General features: G+C 42.7%; 1 protein-coding gene across 1 annotated transcript in view; it reads left to right on the forward strand.

Annotated features, from left to right (window-relative positions):
• MADCAM1 (mucosal vascular addressin cell adhesion molecule 1) overlaps positions 1-17,783 on the forward strand; it is a 45,442-nt gene that overhangs the window by 4,939 nt on the left and 22,720 nt on the right. The window contains exons 2-6 of the mRNA XM_075854988.1: positions 4,220-4,486; positions 5,041-5,331; positions 7,562-7,570; positions 12,823-12,969; positions 16,250-16,411. Of these exons, the coding sequence (XP_075711103.1) occupies positions 4,220-4,486; positions 5,041-5,331; positions 7,562-7,570; positions 12,823-12,969; positions 16,250-16,411 (876 nt within the window). The remainder of the gene's footprint in view (positions 1-4,219; positions 4,487-5,040; positions 5,332-7,561; positions 7,571-12,822; positions 12,970-16,249; positions 16,412-17,783) is intronic.

The following is a 17,783-nucleotide window of genomic DNA, read 5'->3' on the forward strand; positions in this document are numbered from 1 at the left end:
TTTGGGTTTAATCCACGGTTCTCCTCCGTTTCACCTGGTAGTTCCAACAATCCCGAGGTAGAGGTCGTTCATCGGGAACTGTGCACAGTCTGGGCCCAGGTTCAGAAGAACCTAGAGGCGTCCCAGAGCATACAAAAAACTCAGGCAGATAGAAGACGTTCTGCTAACCCCTTGTTTATGGTCGGGGATCTGGTGTGGCTATCGTCCAAGAACTTGCGCCTTAGTCCCGTCCAAGAAGTTTGCTCCCCGGTTTATAGGGCCGTACAAGGTCATTGAAGTCCTCAATCCTGTCTCCTTCAGACTGGAGTTGCCCCCATCTTTTTGAGTACACGACGTGTTTCATGCCTCCCTCCTTAAACGCTGCTCCCCGTCCTTGGCTCCCTCGAGGAAACCTTCTGTCCCCATTCTCACACCTGAGGGGGTAGAATTCGAGGTGGCCAAGATTGTGGTCCAAGGCTCCCTCCAGTACCTGGTCCATTGGAGAGGATACGGGCCTGAGGAGAGGACTTGGGTACCCGCCCGGGATGTTCACGCTGGGGTATTGGTCAGGAGGTTCCACCTTCGTTTCCCCAATAAACCAGGTTCTTCTAGAAATGGTCCGGTGGCCCCTCATAAAAGGGGGGGTACTGTTAAGGATCTGCCAGGCACAGCTTCTGTATCCACGCCCATAGGTAATCAGTCTGCACCTGCTTCTATGTCTGTGAGACTGACTCCATCTTCCACCACTCAGGATGGCAGGCTTAGGAGTGGGAGAGCCTATCACAGCCTGGCCAGACGGAGCTAGCTCCCGCCCTCTGTCTATTTATACCTGCCTTTCCTGTTCCTCCTTGCTTGTGATTCTTCTCGTTTTGTTTCCTGGCCCTGCTGCAGCTTCTTGAACCATTTGACCCTGGCTTACTGACTACTCTCCTGCTCTGCGTTTGGTACCTCGTACACTCCTGGTTTGACTCGGCTTGTTCACTACTCTCCTGCTCTGCGTTTTGGTACCTCGTACACTCCTGGTTTGACTCGGCTCATTCACCACTCTTGTTGCTCACGGTGTTGCCATGGGCAACTGCCCCTTTTCCCTTGCTTCTGTGTACCCTTATCTGTTTGTCTGTCGGGCACTTATTCAGCGTAGGGACCGTCACCCAGTTGTACCCCGTCGCCTAGGGCGGGTCGTTGCAATTAGGCAGGGACTGAGTGGCGGGTAGATTAGGGCTCACTTGTCTGTTTCCTTACCCCCATCACTACAAATACCTCCACACCATACCTACATAGTGACTGATTAATACACCACAAAATTTATGAATGGGGAAGAGCTCCAGCTCACCGTTTAGTTGTGTCTGAGTACAGACAGCGCCCGGATTCCCGCGCGGCCAGCGGTAAACAACAGGAAGAAAAAACAGAACCAAGATCCAGCGCTGGGTGTGCGTTAAAAAGGAACTCCTGTTCCAATTTTATTGGTATAACAAAGATAAAAATAATAGAACTATATAGAATAGTTCTGTGGCAGAGTACAGGAATGAATGTTAGGTGAAGGATAGCAGTAAGCCCTGTGCAGTAAGCCCATGCATGCCATGAATAAGGACACAGACGTGTCAGAAACGCGTAGGCACATTTCAACAGGGCTTACTGCTATCCTTCACCTAACATTCATTCCTGTACTCTGCCACAGAACTACTCTATATAGTTCTATTATTTTTATCTTTGTTATACCAATAAAATTGGAACAGGAGTTCCTTTTTAACGCACACCCAGCGCTGGATCTTGGTTCTGTTTTTTCTTCCTGATTAATACACCCATACTGTTACTGAATAATACCCCCATACTGTTACTGAATAATACTGCCACACCATAACCACATAGTGACGGAACAATACCACCATACTGTTACTGAATAGTACCCCCACAGCATGACCACAGTGACTAAAAAATACCACCATACTATTACTGAATAGAAAACTACTATAAAAGTACAGTGACCATATAGTGTATACAAGTTCTACACAGGTGCCCTGTAGACCATATTAGTAAATACAGTACAGTTACATCCAGTGACTAACTGGTGGCATCTTCTCTGATTGAAGTTGTTTACCTTCTCTTCTCCATCCATTCCAGACCACCATCACAACTTCTCCCGGCCATGACTCATCTCTGCAGTTTGCTGCCCAAACTTCATTAGCTCCAGAACCCTCCCCACCTATTCTCCACCCTCTACACAAACTTTTCATACTACTTCCTCTTTAACAGTACCATCATGATGCTGCTTCAGGTGCCATCATAACTATACTTACCCCAAATAATAGTGCCAAACAGATAGTTCCCCAGATGTTAATAGTGCCAAACACATAAATAGTGCTCCCCTTTATGTCCAAAGCAGTAATAGTGCCCCCACACAGTGATAGTGCCAATTTAGTTTCCTTCTCACAGTAATAGTGCCCCCTTACTGTCCCTTCAAAGAAATAGTGCTGCCTTAGTGACAGCCAAACAGTTAAAGTGCCCCCTTTGTGTTTCACACATTGTTAAAGTGCCCCTTTAGCGCCCACACACAGCAAAAGTGCCCCTGAAAAGTAATAAAACAAATACTGACCTAACACCGTTCCCATGATTATGGGAGTGTATAATGGGACAAGGAGCTAACAGCTCCCTGCTCCACCATAGAATTCAACTGTATCCGTGTCCTGAAGACACGGATACAGTTTAAAGGTGTGAAAGCAGGCAATTTTATCTATGTAATCCTTTCCCTTGCAAACCGCCCTGCTGGTAGTGTATCAGGGTGAATAAGCTTTACTCAGATTGATAGACTGAAGGTAGTAAGAATGATAGGGATATTGTCAATGTTTCCATGTCTTATTCAGGAGCCTTGATTGCACTTGCTGCCCAAACACCAAGGGCACTACACAATAGACCTCGTGCCCATGCCTTAATCTAGCATCACCACTGGGTACAGTGTTTTCACGCTGTATTTTGCATTGGATTAAGTGGGCATGCATAACATGTGTGCACTGGATCGGAGCTAAAAGTCTGAAGCACATGTTTACTTATTCTAGTGGACATATGTCAAGATATTAGACACCTGGCAGTATTAAAGCTTGTGCTCCATGCAGTGGACATAGGAGAGCACTACAATAGGAAGTTAGCACTCAACCATTCTAGGAAAATACAGTCACCACAGGGAGTACATGGTGTACTACAGCGAAGGGTCCTTCCAGACTTATAAACATAGGTAAGTACAAAGACTAGTCATTGACATTAAACCTGAATCTCAATACACGGCCTTTATATCAGACTGACTTAGTGTTCTGTAATTCAGTTTTATTTTATTCTTCATACACACTGATTTACAGTCCTAAAAGTGGCATTCAGAACCATATCGTTTCTTTATTTCTAAAATAATTATTTTTCCACTAATCTCTTCCTGAAAAATAATTATTGCAATATTCAGTACATTCTTTTATTTACAGCCCCAGAAACATGGTTTCATGGTATATCTACAGTATAGAATATGGTTAGAGAAAAGTATATATAAAATTCACGATCACAGAGGTACAGCAAATTTACCTTAGAAGACTACAACACTATCACAGGAGAGTTAGATAGACATAAATTAAAACATAATTTTTATTCTGTAGCAATAAAATTGACACTCAGTTATAAAAAGCTCAGCATTAACTAGTAGAAATCGAAAAACGGTGAATGTATTTCCAGAATTGGAAAAAATGTATAGTTTTACTGTGGAATTGTTGAAATCTATCTGCACGTTGGGTGAAAAATTCAGTCCTAAATCACAGGATTTCACTAGATTGAATAGTGGAATAGAGACCTGTCTAATATAGTGGCATAGCTGACTCTCTCTGAATATAATTGTTGGAAAAAGTGTTTCATAGTAAGACCTTTGAGCTTAAACCCCAGTAACCAATCTCAGACCCCAAGGCTGATGTAAAGAGTCTATGTATGCAGCTCCTAGGACAAGATTTGTGCATAGAGATCAATGTATATAGCTTGAGCTAAGAGCTGCATAGAGGGACACAGCTATGTAAGCAAACTCATCTGGCTCGTCACTCTCCTGGTTTGCTCCATTGAAAAACTTTTTACACTTCAGCTGATCTATTAAACTCAACATGTTAAAAATGGACATCCCCTCTAAGAAATCAGTGAAAAAGTAAGGGGGGAAAAAAACGTTATCTATCTTTTGCCTGTTTGTATGTAACTACTTTTTTCTCTTCTATTTATACAGCTCAGCACTACGTAACTGTCTATCCTGTGGATCCAGTGGTGTCTGTTGGAACATCAATACAACTGAACTGCTCTATCAATTGTCCTTCAGGCACTGTAGTCTGGAAAGGTCTTGACACTAAGGTTAATGGACAAGCTATTTCTCCTGGATACAGTGTCCAGACCTTAGAAAATATAAGTATCTCCATGGAAGGCACCAGATTCTGTGTAGGGACTTGTCCAGGCTCTCGCAAAAGTTACGAGAAATCAATGGAACTCCATGTATATGGTATGTACCATTATGCAATGTTTACACTTTTCCTGATCGTAGTGACATGACAGATTATTAATGATAATTAAAGCACATTTTACAATTATATGCTGAATAATCATTAAAGGGTTTTTTCCTGGGACATTGATATTAATTACCTATCTTTAGGATGTATCATCAATATCAGATTGGAGGTGGTCTGCCATCAATCGCTTGCGCTGTGGCCTCTTTATCTCTTACCAGGAACGGCTCTATACATTCAGTAGTGGCTGTGCCTGGTACTGCAGCTCATTGCAGCTCAGTCCCATTCAAGGGAATGGGACTGAGCTGCAGTACCAGGCACAACCACTATTGAATGTATGGAGCTGTGGCTAGTAAGAAATGAAGAGGCCACAGCGGTGGAGATGCCGAGCTTTGGACCCCTACAGATCTAATATTGATGAGCTATCCTAAGGATAGGTCATCAATATCAAAGTCCCGGAATACCCCTTTAAAAGGAAATTGGTATTAACATAATAAGCCTGTTCACTACATACTAGGAGTTTCTATATATATTGTTATCTATTTTGCAGCTTTACCAAAAACTTTGCTTCTAAGCAACAGCATGGAAAATGGAGTCCATTACCTTAACGCCTCAATGGTAAATGTGTACCCCCCACCGGATATCAGCTGCTACACCGGGTCTGAAATGTTGGATAAGGCCAATGATATCAACGAGGTTCATGATAGGGATTACCTATACAATGTAACCTGGAACTGGGTAATCCCTAAGGAGGACTGGCCATCAGAGAGTTCATACAGGTGCGAGGCACAAGTGCTTGTGAATGACCAGGTGTTGAGAAGAGAAGCGACCTTAAAAATAGGTAAAAATACTTAAATAATCATGAAAAACAATGTATTAAAATGTATTAATTTTATAGTGCTTCATAGCGCTTTACAGAGCACAATATACAGTAGGGTAACACATTGGTACAATTACACAATAGTGTGGTACTAACAAGTTAAACATATAACATATTTGGTAGGAGTCCTACTCATTTGAGTTTACAATCTATAAGGTATAGGGAATAGATACAAGAGGTCTGGGAGAGGAGTAAGTATCTCTAGATATGTCAGGTGGAGGTGGTGTTGAAATAACGGTTGGGGGCTTTTTAGGACAGGTTAGAGGCTTTTGGGGGATTGGAGAATGTCCGATGGAATGAGGGAGGGAATTCCATAGGAGAGGGGAGGTATGAGAGACTTGTCTGCGAAAGTGTGAGGAGGTGATTAGAGTGATAGAGAGGAAATTATCATTGGCACAGCTGTCCCGAAACAGACTTGTTGATAAAAATTTTAGTCCATTCCTATATTTACAGTCCCAGAAACATGGTCTCATGGTATGCACAACCTGCGGCGTGGGAGCCACATGCGGCCCGCGTTACCACACAGCCCTCAATGTTAAGAACACAGACAGCATGGCTTTACGAGTTCTGGTTTAAGAAACTTAAAGGGGTTGTCCAGGCATGGAGTGGTTTTTCATACTGATGACCAATTCACAGGATAGGTCATCAGTATATGATTGGTGGGGGTTCGACACTGTATAGCGGCTGTGCTGCAACATTGCAGCTCTGCTACTAGTCAGGTGAATAGGAGTAGAGCTGCAGTAACCCAACACAGCCGCTATACTGTGTACGGAGCCATCTGCTTCCGGCACCGACCCCTTCAAAACTTCCGGTGTCCGGAGGCAGCCGGAACAGCTGATCGGAGCACCCACCGATCATATATTGATGACCTATCCTTTGAATAGGTCATCAGTATGAAAAACCGCCCCATTCCTGGACAACCCCTTTAAAAGGTGCAATCTAGGCAAAGCTGTTACTGTGTTATACCTAGTTCAGGCCTGCAGAGACAGTGCAAAACTAATATTCTCTATTAAGTGTTCTTTGAATCACTGTGCAATGCACCACCCTGCACTAGGTATACAGCATTGCATCAGTTTTACCCACAGTGATTTCTTAAAGGGATATTCCCATGTGCGACATTTATGGCATATCCCGATTCCCTGTTGTTAAGCACTCCAGAGAAACTGTTTGTGTTTTTCAGATAGGTGGTAGTCCCAAAAGTTTGAACCCCCACCTGTCAGACATTTATGGCATATACTGTTGATATGCCATAAATGTCCAAGATGGAGATAACTCTAAGTTTTATAGCAGCCCTTGGGAGCAGTACAATCTGATAATGTGGCCCTCGGAAAAGAAAAGGTTGTGCACCCCAATTTCAGCATAGGATCACGATCACCAATATACAGTAAAATTCTGGATTATGTTATGGTTATAGAAAAGCATATATAAAACTATTTTAGGAGAATGTGAAAATAGCTTGAATTGTGCCAAATTCATACAAATGGTACACATGAAATAATAAACTTGGCGCAACTCGCTAGACATATTAGACAGTTTCCTTTTCCTCATCCCATTTTATGACTGACGTACTTTGCACTTGTTTTGCCCCAAAAAAATGTGTACACGGTTAATAGATTTGGCACATCTTACGACTCCTCTTGGTAACGCTCATTATTCTAGACACTTTTAAAAACGTAAACACTCTCTAAAACACATAATAAATTTGTTGCACACATTGTACTCCACTTTTTTGCCACAATTTCCACCAGAATCGAGGACGATTTTGCTTAGTAAACCTCCTCCAATGTCTTCATGTGGTATTTTGCACTGGACTAAGCTATGATATGTGGGCATGCATAACATGTATGCCCATGCTTAGGCCTCATGCACACAACCATAGGGGTTTTGCGGTCTGCAAAACCAATGATCTGTTGTAGTTTATTTCACCGCAAAAAACCTTTGTTGTGCCTTCGTGTGTCATCAGGATTAACGGATCAACAGGAAAAAAAAACTGTTTAATGAAGCCACAAATCCGGACTGTAAAGTGAATTGTCCTGAGTTTTTCCGGTCCGGATTCGTAGCCCCAGCACTGATCCATGAAAAAGATGGTTGTGCGCATGGGACCATAGAAATAATGGGTCTGCAATTTATCCGCAAAAATGAGAATAAACTCACGCAAATGCACGGTTGTGTGCATGAGGCCTTACTCTAGTCAACAAATGTTTACATGTTATTTTTAATTGGCTGCATTGGTAGATATAGACATATGTCTGTGATAATCTGATTAGGCTATGACTAAAGGTGCTATTACATGGCCCGACGTGGGCCGTGCAAACAAATACCGATCAACGAGACAGCTTGATGATCGGCGCTCGTTTGCTCCAGTCACAAGGAGATATGTATGGGGACGAACCGCTCATTACTACGATCGCTCATCCCCATACATTTCTATCAGGTCGGCACCACGTCTCCCTGTTTACACAGGGAGATGTGCTGCCGACAACGATAAGATTTTTGGCATTTAAAACTATACAATCAGCTGATGAACGAGCGTTTGCTCAATCATCGGCTGATTGGGAATGAGCGTTCTGTCAACACTCGTTTGCCCGATAATCGGCCCCTGTAAAAGAGCTCTAAGAATCGTTTCTAGTGTTCAAAACGCATAAGTTGTAATGGGGTTGAATTTTAAACTGTTTTGCCAAAACAGGTTATATTTATGGGAAATTCCCTAAGTGCTAGATGACCTTTTTTTTTATTGATTTACAAATAGTCCCCAAACTATAATCTGTGCAGCGAACGCTACAGGATACACACATGGACTGGTGAGCTGATGAGATATCTGTTTGTTTGCATGGGTGATGTTTTTAGTAGTAGCGTTATCATGTCACAAACATCGCCAGTAAATGGTGGCTGACTTTAGAACATATGGCACTTCATACATTAGATCATTGCACAATTCTTTTGCTACGAGCAGTCACCCATGTAGCCTAAACCATAGGGGCTTAAAATAGATTGTTTTTACAGGTTTTTGTGGAAAATGGGAAGAGAGTACTTCTTGTTGTGTATGTTCCTGTTTCTAAGAATTCTTGCTTAACTAAATTAGTCATAAGATTGCAGGAGGAAGGAATGTTAACTGTTAATTTACTACTATCGTATACTAAATATTTTCATTTATAGATGAGACCACTATAGATGAGACCACTGCTGCCGTTTCTGCTTTTTCCACCTCCCAAACCACATCTACCCTATCACAAAAGTTGAAGACACCTTATGTGACATCTGATATTAGTAGTACACGGCCTACTACAGTGACGGATCCCACCCGACCCATATACACAGGTAAGAACACTGACAAAGAATAGTCATTTCCACTAAACCTTAATCTCCACACACACACACCATTTACATCAGACTGACTTGCATCCAAAATTATAGGAAATATTTCTTCAATTACTGTTTGATTTACTATCTGAAAAAGACTTATTGATGCAATTTGCAGTACTTTCTTTTGTTTACAACCCCAAGAACATGGTTTTATTGGATGCATACAGCATAGGATTAGGGCCGGTTTTACATTGCCCTGTGCCCTGATGCCCTGTGCCCTAACTTCTGGTGGTGTCACTCCCCATATGGTGTACTGTCATACAGTGCACAAATAACCATATCAGAAAATATATAAGAGGTGACGTCACTTCTTGACGAGGTTTCCGCTTCAAGTTCCGCCGTGAAAACCGCATCTGGTAACCACAGGCACTGAATGGGGCTGATCTCCGTGCAGGAATGCGGCATCTTTTATTGGAAAAACGTAGCAGAAATCCGAGGGTCAGCCTCAGACTTCTGCCGCGGTTTCTCAGGCAATTCGACTTTGGATATTTCTACATGAAAAATCCACCTTGAAAACATAGCCCAAGGGTCTGTATCACGGGCAGATAAACTGCCCATTACAAGCGACAATCGATCGGAGGTATAGGAAGTCCATTGGCGCTCATTTAATTTAATTTTCATGTAGCAATGATCATTAGGGGGTTCGTATGAACGACAGTTTAACCGATTGTTCGTTCCTCCTCCTCTCATAAACTTTATTTTATTGTCAGCAGCACATCCTGTTTACAAGTGGGGATGTGCTATTCACAAATAATATTTTTTATGCCGGCATAAATGATTTAAAGAGGCTCTGTCACCAGAATATAAGAACTCTATCTCCTACATAATCTGATTGGCGCTGTAATGTAGATTAGGGTATGTTCACACGTAGTCAACAAAAACGTCTGAAAATCCAGAGCTGTTTTCAAGGGAAAACAGACCCTGCTTTTCAGACGTTTTTTTACCAACTCGCATTTTTCGCACCGTTTTTCGCGGCGTTTTTACGTCCGTTTTTGAAGCTGTTTTCATTGGAGTCTATGAGAAAACAGCTCCAAAAACGTCCAAAGAAGTGTCCTGCACTTCTTTTGACGAGGCTGTATTTTTACGCGTCGTCGTTTGACAGCTGTCAAACGACGACGCGTAAATAACAGGTCGTCTGCACAGTACGTCGGCAAACCCATTCAAATGAATGGGCAGATGTTTGCCGACGTATTGGAGCCGTATTTTCAGACGTAAAAAGAGGCATAATACGCCTCGTATACGTCTGAAATTTGGCCGTGTGAACACACCCTAACAGCAGTGGTTTTTATTTTGAAAAACGATCATTTTTGAGCAAGTTATGAGCTAGTTTAGATTTATGCTAATGAGCTTCTCAATGGACAACTGGGCGTGTTTTTACTTTTTACCAACTGGGTGTTGTACAGAGGCGTGTATGACGCTGACCAATCAGTGACCAATAAGTGTCCTGCACTTTTCATTGTTCCAGCCCAGCATGATCAACAGCCCAGTGTGATTGTGCAGTGAAAGATGTAAACACGCCCAGTTGCTAAATACACAATACACGCCCAGTTGTAAATAAGAGAAAACACGCCCAGTTGTCCATTAGAAAGGCTCATTTGCATAAATATAAAATAGCTCATAACTTAGCCAAAAATGATCGTTTTTAAAGAAAAAAAACGTTACTGTTATCTACATTGCAGCGCCGATCACATGCAATAGGAGATAGGGATTTGAGAATCTGGTGACAGAGCCTCTTTAAATCAACAACAAATGATAAAACGCTTGTTTCTCATTCATTGAATAATTTGATTGATTATACTGGGCAATGATCAGGAATGATCATTTGCGCGATCATCGCCCCTTATAAAAAAGCCCTTTACATTCTGCCACAATTGCACAAAATTGCGCAATTCTTTCGCTATGAACAACCACCCATGTAGCCTTTACCATATAGTTTTTACAACAAATGGGAAGAGAGTACTTCTTGCTATATATGTTCTTGTTTCTATGAATTCCTGCCTAACTAAATTAGTCATCACATTGCAGGAATGTTAACTGTTCATTCACTATCATCTCATACTAAATATTTTCACTTATAGAAGAGGCCACTATAGATGAGACCACTACTGCAGGTGGAAGAAGCTCTCTCCCTGCTTCTTTTCCCTCAAAAACCACATCTACCCTATCACAGAAGTTGAAGACACCTTATGTAACAACCCATATTAGTAGTACACGGCCTACTACAGTGACAGATCCCACCCGACCCATAAACACAGGTAAGTACACAGACAAAGAATAGTCATTTCCACTAAACCTTAATCTCCATACACTGCCTTTATATCAGACTGACATTAATCCAAAATTATAGGAAATATTTCTTCAATTACTTTTTGTTTTACTACCTGAAAAAGACCTATTGATGCAATTTTCAGTACATTATTTTATTTACAATACCAAAAACATGGTCTTATTGGATGAATACAGCATAGGATTAGGGCCAGGTTTACATGGGATGATGCTCTGTGCCCTATCTTCTTGTGGCGTCACTCCCCATATGGTGTACTGTCATACAGTGCACAAATAACCATATTGTCACCGTCTGTGGGTATGTGGACCCACTAGGCCGAGCCGCCAAAGCGGGGAGGCAGCTGGCCAAACAACAGAGCACCTAATTAATACAAAGTCCAGCACAAGGGTACCTGAATAGTCCAGACAATGTCAGAGGCTTTAGCACGGATGGGGCTGGATGTGGCAGGTTGAGCCAGACGTGGTGGATGATAGCAGGTGCAGCAGGTTGTGCCAGATATGGCGGATGACAGTAGGTGCGGCAGGTTGCGCCAGAAGTGGCGGACGGCAGTAGGTGCAGCAGGACACGACTCCACCACTAGACAGGCTCATGAACAAAGCACGGCACAGGATACAAGATACAGGTAGCAGGGCATGGGAACAGGATAACACTGAGGGACCATTTGCAAAGACTAAAATGGGAATTACTAACAGCGCTCAGGCAGGGAGTGAAGGGGCAGGGCCCCTTAAATAGTCCAGAGTGATTGGGGCTAATTTAAAATAATTCATGTGCATGCGCTGGCCCTTTAAGGCCGGGCACGAGCGTGCATGTACACCCTACGGGATAGTGTAGAGCGGAGCGGAAGTGAGTGCTGGCGTCTCCTGGGAAGGAGATGCCGGCCAGCATTCACAGATCCATGGCCGCGGCCGCCGAGGGGGTGAATAGGAGCGGTGGTCCGCGGCCATGGACGCTACAAATATCAGGCAATATCGAATTATAAGCGGCAACTTTGCAAAATAACTTACCTCCAAATAACCCATACCTGCAGTTACATAAATAACAATACTATACAGCACCCTCAACACCATACACTGCAAATATAATATACTATGCCTAAATAGTAGTGCCACACAATCTAAATACCACCAAGCAGTGCCCAAAAATACTAACATACAGTAACCAGATAACAAATCCATACATAAAATAATTCGGGTCTCTTACATTCTAGCAAAATATACACAGTCAACTTGAACTCCAAAGCCACGAAAACAGCGTCGGGTAACCACAGGCAGATTAGTCAATGATCGTGAGGGGGTTTGTATGAACGACAGTTTGAGCAATCGTTTGTTCCTCTTCCTCTCATACCCTTTACATTATTGTTGGTAGAACATTCCCTCTTTACAAGCGGGGATGTGCATTAGCTAACAATAATTTTTACGCCCACATAAATCATTCAATCAAAGACAAACAAGCGTTTTATCATGTGTTGTTTGATTGATGGACATGTTTACACTGAACAGTGATCGAGAATGAACGTTTGTACGAATGATCGTTCGGTGATCATCGCCCCATATAAGAGGCCCTTTAAATTCTGGCACAATTGCACACAATTGCGCAAATCTTTCACTATGAAAAATCCCCAATGTTGCCTATACCATAGAGGTTTTTGTGGGAAGCAATTACTTCTCTCTCTGTGTGTTCTGGTTTCTAAGAATTCTTGCCTAACTAAATTAGACATCACATTGCAGGAGGAAGGAATGTTGATTGTTTATTCACTTTCACCTCATACTAAATATTTAAATTTATAGATGAGACCACTATAGATGAGACCACTACTGCCGTCCCTGCTTCTTCCACCTCTCAAACCACATCTACCCTATCACAGAAGCTGAAAACACCTTATGTGACATCTGATATTAGTAGTACACGGCCTACTACAGTGAAGGATCCCACCCGACCCATAAACACAGGTAAGTACAAAGACAAAGAATAGTCATTTACATTAAACCTTAATATCGATACACTGCCTTTATATCAGACTGACTTCCATCCAAGAATGATAAGTAATATTTCTCACATTACTGTTTGATTAGTAAATCTGAAAAAGACTTATTGATGCAATTTTCAGCAAACACTTTAATTTACAGCCCCAAAAACATGATCTTATTGGATGAATACAGAATAGGATTAGGGCCGGTTTTACATTGGATGATGCCCAGTGCACAAATAACCATATCAGAAAATATCTAATTATAAGCGCCAATTTGGCCAAATATCTTACCTCCAAATAACACATACCTCCAGTTACATAAATAACAATACTATACAGCACCCTCAACACCATACACTGAAAAAATAATATACTACGCCTAAGTAGTAGTGCCACACAATACCACCATGCTGTGCTCAAATAATACTAACATACAGTAACCACATACCAAATCCATACATAAAATAATTTCAGGTCTCTAGCAAGATATGCACCGGCAACTTAAACTCTAAGGGTATGTTCACACGACAGCGTCCGTAACGGCTGAAATTACGGGGATGTTTCCTCCTGAAAACATCCTCGTAATTTCAGCTGTAACGGTATGTGCAGGCGCTTGAACGCCGCGTCCATTACGGACGTAATTGGCGCTGCTATTCATTGGAGTCAATGAATAACGGCTCCAATTACGGCCAAAGAAGTGACAGGTCACTTCTTTGATGCGGACGTCTATTTACGCGCCGTCATTTAACAGCGGCGCGTAAATATACGCCTCGTGTGAACAGACAAACGTCTGCCCATTGCTTTCAATGGGCAGATGTTTGTCAACGCTATTGAGGCGCTATTTTCGGCCGTAATTCGGGGCAAAAACGCCCGAATTACGTCCGTAATTAGTGCGTGTGAACATACCCTTAGACCGAATGCACACAATGCATATTACGTGTGGATTTGCTGCGCATATTTTCGTGCGGCAAATCTGCAGCGTAATACAGTACCAGCAAAGTAAATGAGAGTTCAAGAAATCTCATCTACACGTTTCGGTTTATTTCTGCATGTAATTTGAGCTGCGGTGCGTATTTTTAAATCCGCAGCATGACAATTTATTTAGCGTTTCCGCTTGAGAATTGTATCTGACTAGTTTTAGAAGGAAACGCACCTATTTCCGCATCAAAATGTAGAAACCTCACCTAAAAACGCATTAAAAACACATTAGGTGCGGAATTTACTACCTGTGTTTACCTGCGGTTTTGATGCAGATTTTCTTCACCAAATTCCGCAACTTGTGCATGTAGCCTAAGGCTGGGTTCACACGACCTATTTTCAGGCGTAAACGAGGCGTATTATGCTTAGATTTACGCCTGAAAATACGGCTCCAATACGTCGGCAAACATCTGCCCATTCATTTGAATGGGCTTGCCGACGTACTGTGCCAACGATCTGTAATTTACAGTGCAGGACACTTCTTTGGACGTAATTTGAGCCGTTTTTCATTGAATTCAATGAAGAACAGCTCTAAATTACGGCCGTCAATGACGCCTCGCAAAATGCGAGGACGAGCAATTACGTCTGAAATTACGGAGCTGTTTTCTCCTGAAAACAGCTCCGTAATTTCAGCCGTATCGGACGCTGCCGTGTGCACATACCCTAAAACCTTCTTCATGCCTGCATTTGTCCTCCCTTTAGGATCCGCACCTGGATGAACTAAACCGTGCCTTGTCACTTTGGCCCATTGGTGCTGTTTTGTGCTTAACCTCTTCTTGAAGTGCTATTACATCTAGGTGATCGTGCAGTCGATCACTGGCGGGAGGATGGCTGTAATACACAACCCTGATCCAGAGTTGACAACATCAGTGTCCTTGTACTGGTGATCGCTGGCTCTGGGGACATGATTGTCATGGCTGGCATCACTATAGAGACAGCTTAATTCTTATTCTTATTTCTTATTATGAAAGGTCAGCCATAATAAATTCCCCCCATAATGTCAGTGTGAACTGTGAGAAAATAATCAGCCAGAAATTCATGGAACTTTTGAATGAATATGCATTTTATTAGCTTACTTGATGTATGCGACCACAGAAACAGACCTCTTCAGTAATGGCGGAGATCCCACTAAATGGGCAGATATTTTAGGCCTTGTTCACACGGCAGAATTTTCATGCTGATTCTGATGCGCTGCCCGCATTGGAATCAGCGTGAACACTTGTAACAAGCCTTTCATTGTCTTTAATGGGAACCCCCCCCCCCCCCCCTGTTGTTCATATGGGGGACTTCTGCCACGGTTCCTCAGTGAATTCCACTTCGGATTTTTCTACATGAAAAATCCACCTTAGAAACATAGTCTAAAGGTCCTTATCACAAGCAGATAAACTGCCCATTACAAGCGCCGATCGATCGGAGGTATAGGAAGGTATAGGAAGTGGATCGGCGCTCGCTTACTTTCACTTTCATGTAGAAATGATCATTTGGGGGTTCGTATAAACGACAGTTTGAGCGATTGTTCGTTCCTCCTCCTCTCATACACTTTACTCTATTGTCAGCAGCACATCCTGTTTACAAGCAGGGATGTCCTGTACACAAATAATATTTTTTATGCCGGCATAAATGATTCAATTAACTACAAATGTTATAACGCTTGTTTGTCATTGATTGAATCATTTGATCGTTTACACTGGGCAATGATCAGGAATGATCATTTGGGCGATCATCACGCCTTATAAAACACAATTGCGGAATTCTTTCGCTATGAACAATACCCCATGTAGCCTAAACTATAAGGGTATGTGCACACGATGAGAGGCTTTTACGTCTGAAAAGACAGACAGTTTTCAGGAGAAAACAGCTGCGTCGTTTCAGACGTAAATGCTGCTCCTCAAATTACGTTGCAAAGAAGTGTCCTGCACTTCTTTGCTGAGGCAGTCAATTTACGCGTCGTCGTTTGGCAGCTGTCAAACAACGACGCGTAAATTACAGGTACACAGTACGTCGGCAAACCTATTCAAATGAATGGGCAGATGTTTGCTGACGTATTGGAGCCCTATTTTCAGACATAAAACAAGGCATAATACGCCTCGTTTACGTCTGAAAATAGGTCGTGTGAACCCAGCCTAAAGGTTTTTACGGCAAATGGGAAGAGAGTACTTCTTGCTGTGTATGTTCTTGTTTCTAAGAATTCCTGCCTAACTAAATTAGCCATCACATTGCAGGAGGAAGGAATATTGACTGTTTATTCACTTTCACCTCATACTAAATACTTTAATTTATAGATGAGACCACTATAGATGAGACCACTACTGCAGTCCCTGTTTCTTCTCGCATCCAAATTACATCTACCCTATCACAGAAGCTGAAAACACCTTATGTGACAACCAATATTAGTAGTACACGGCCGACCACAATGAAAGATCCTAACCAACCCATAAACACAGGTAAGTGCAAAGACAAAGAATAGTCATTTACATTATAACTTCAAGGGTTTGTCCACTTTCGGAAAATTAATGTTACAATTTGTTATACAAATGTCCAGAATAATTTCTGTATTAATTCCGCACGGTTTTCAAGATGTCTGCTTGTTGTTATTCAGTAGGAACATTCATTGTTCACTTCCAGTGGATACAATTCTGTCCATGGTCATGTGATGAACCCACACTCGCTGGGATCGTTAGAAAACACTGCTTTGATACACATACTGTTAATGTAACGATCCCAGCACCTGCCTAACAAAGGCCCCAGGTCTGCCCTGGCTATATACCTATTAGGACGTGCCAGAGGCACGTCCTAATACATTGCCTGTCAAGGCTGGATTCCCACGAGCGTTGCACATCTCGGACGTGAAAAACTGATGTCACACATTCCCCATAGATTAGAGTCTATGGAGGGATGCGTGAAAATATTGGACATGTCCTATTTTCTCACGGACCCTTCACACTATCCGTTGAAACAACGGCCGTGTGAACGGCCACATTGAATTTCTTTTACTTTTAGGCGGGATTCACACGAGCGTGTGCGTTTTGCACACGCAAAAAACGCGGCGTTTTGCGTGCACAAAATGCACTTAACAGCTCCGTGTGGCCTCAGCATATGATGCGCGGCTGCGTGCTTTTCGCGCAGCCGCCATCATTATGACACTCATAATGACTTCAATGGGTGCGTGATGCGCGAAAAACGCCCAAAGAACAGACATGTCGTGACTTTTTTTCAGCGGACTCACGCACATGTCTACACGGCCCCATAGACTAATATAGGTCCGTGCGTTGCACGGACGTATATCCCGTTCGTCTGAATAAGCCCTTACGAGGGAAAGGGCTGTCCCTTCTCTCTATCCTGCACTGATAGAGAGAAGGGAAGTACTTTCACCTCAATACACAACGGCTAGTCCGCATCAATTTAAGGCCGGATTCATACGAGCGTGTGCGTTTTGCCCGCGCAAAAAACGTGGCATTTTGCGCGTGCAAAAGGTCCATAACAGCTCCGTGTGTCAGCAGCGTATGATGCGTGGCTGCGTGATTTTCGCGCAGCCGCCATCATTATGACACTCTGTTTGTATGTTTGTAAACAGAAAAGCACGTGGTGCTTTTCTGTTTTCATTCATAGTTTTTACTGCTGTTGCGCGAATCACGCGCGTCACACGGAAGTGCTTCCGTGTGGTGCGCGTGATTTTCATGCACCCATTGACTTCAATGGGTGCGTGATGCGCGAAAAATGCAGAGATATAGAACTTGTCACGCTTTGTACGCAGCGGACAAACGCTGCGCAAAAAACACGGACTGTCTGTACTGCCCCATAGACTTCTATTGGTTT

The sequence above is a fragment of the Rhinoderma darwinii genome, chromosome 1, assembly GCF_050947455.1.
Source record: "Rhinoderma darwinii isolate aRhiDar2 chromosome 1, aRhiDar2.hap1, whole genome shotgun sequence".
Taxonomy (NCBI): domain Eukaryota; kingdom Metazoa; phylum Chordata; class Amphibia; order Anura; family Rhinodermatidae; genus Rhinoderma; species Rhinoderma darwinii.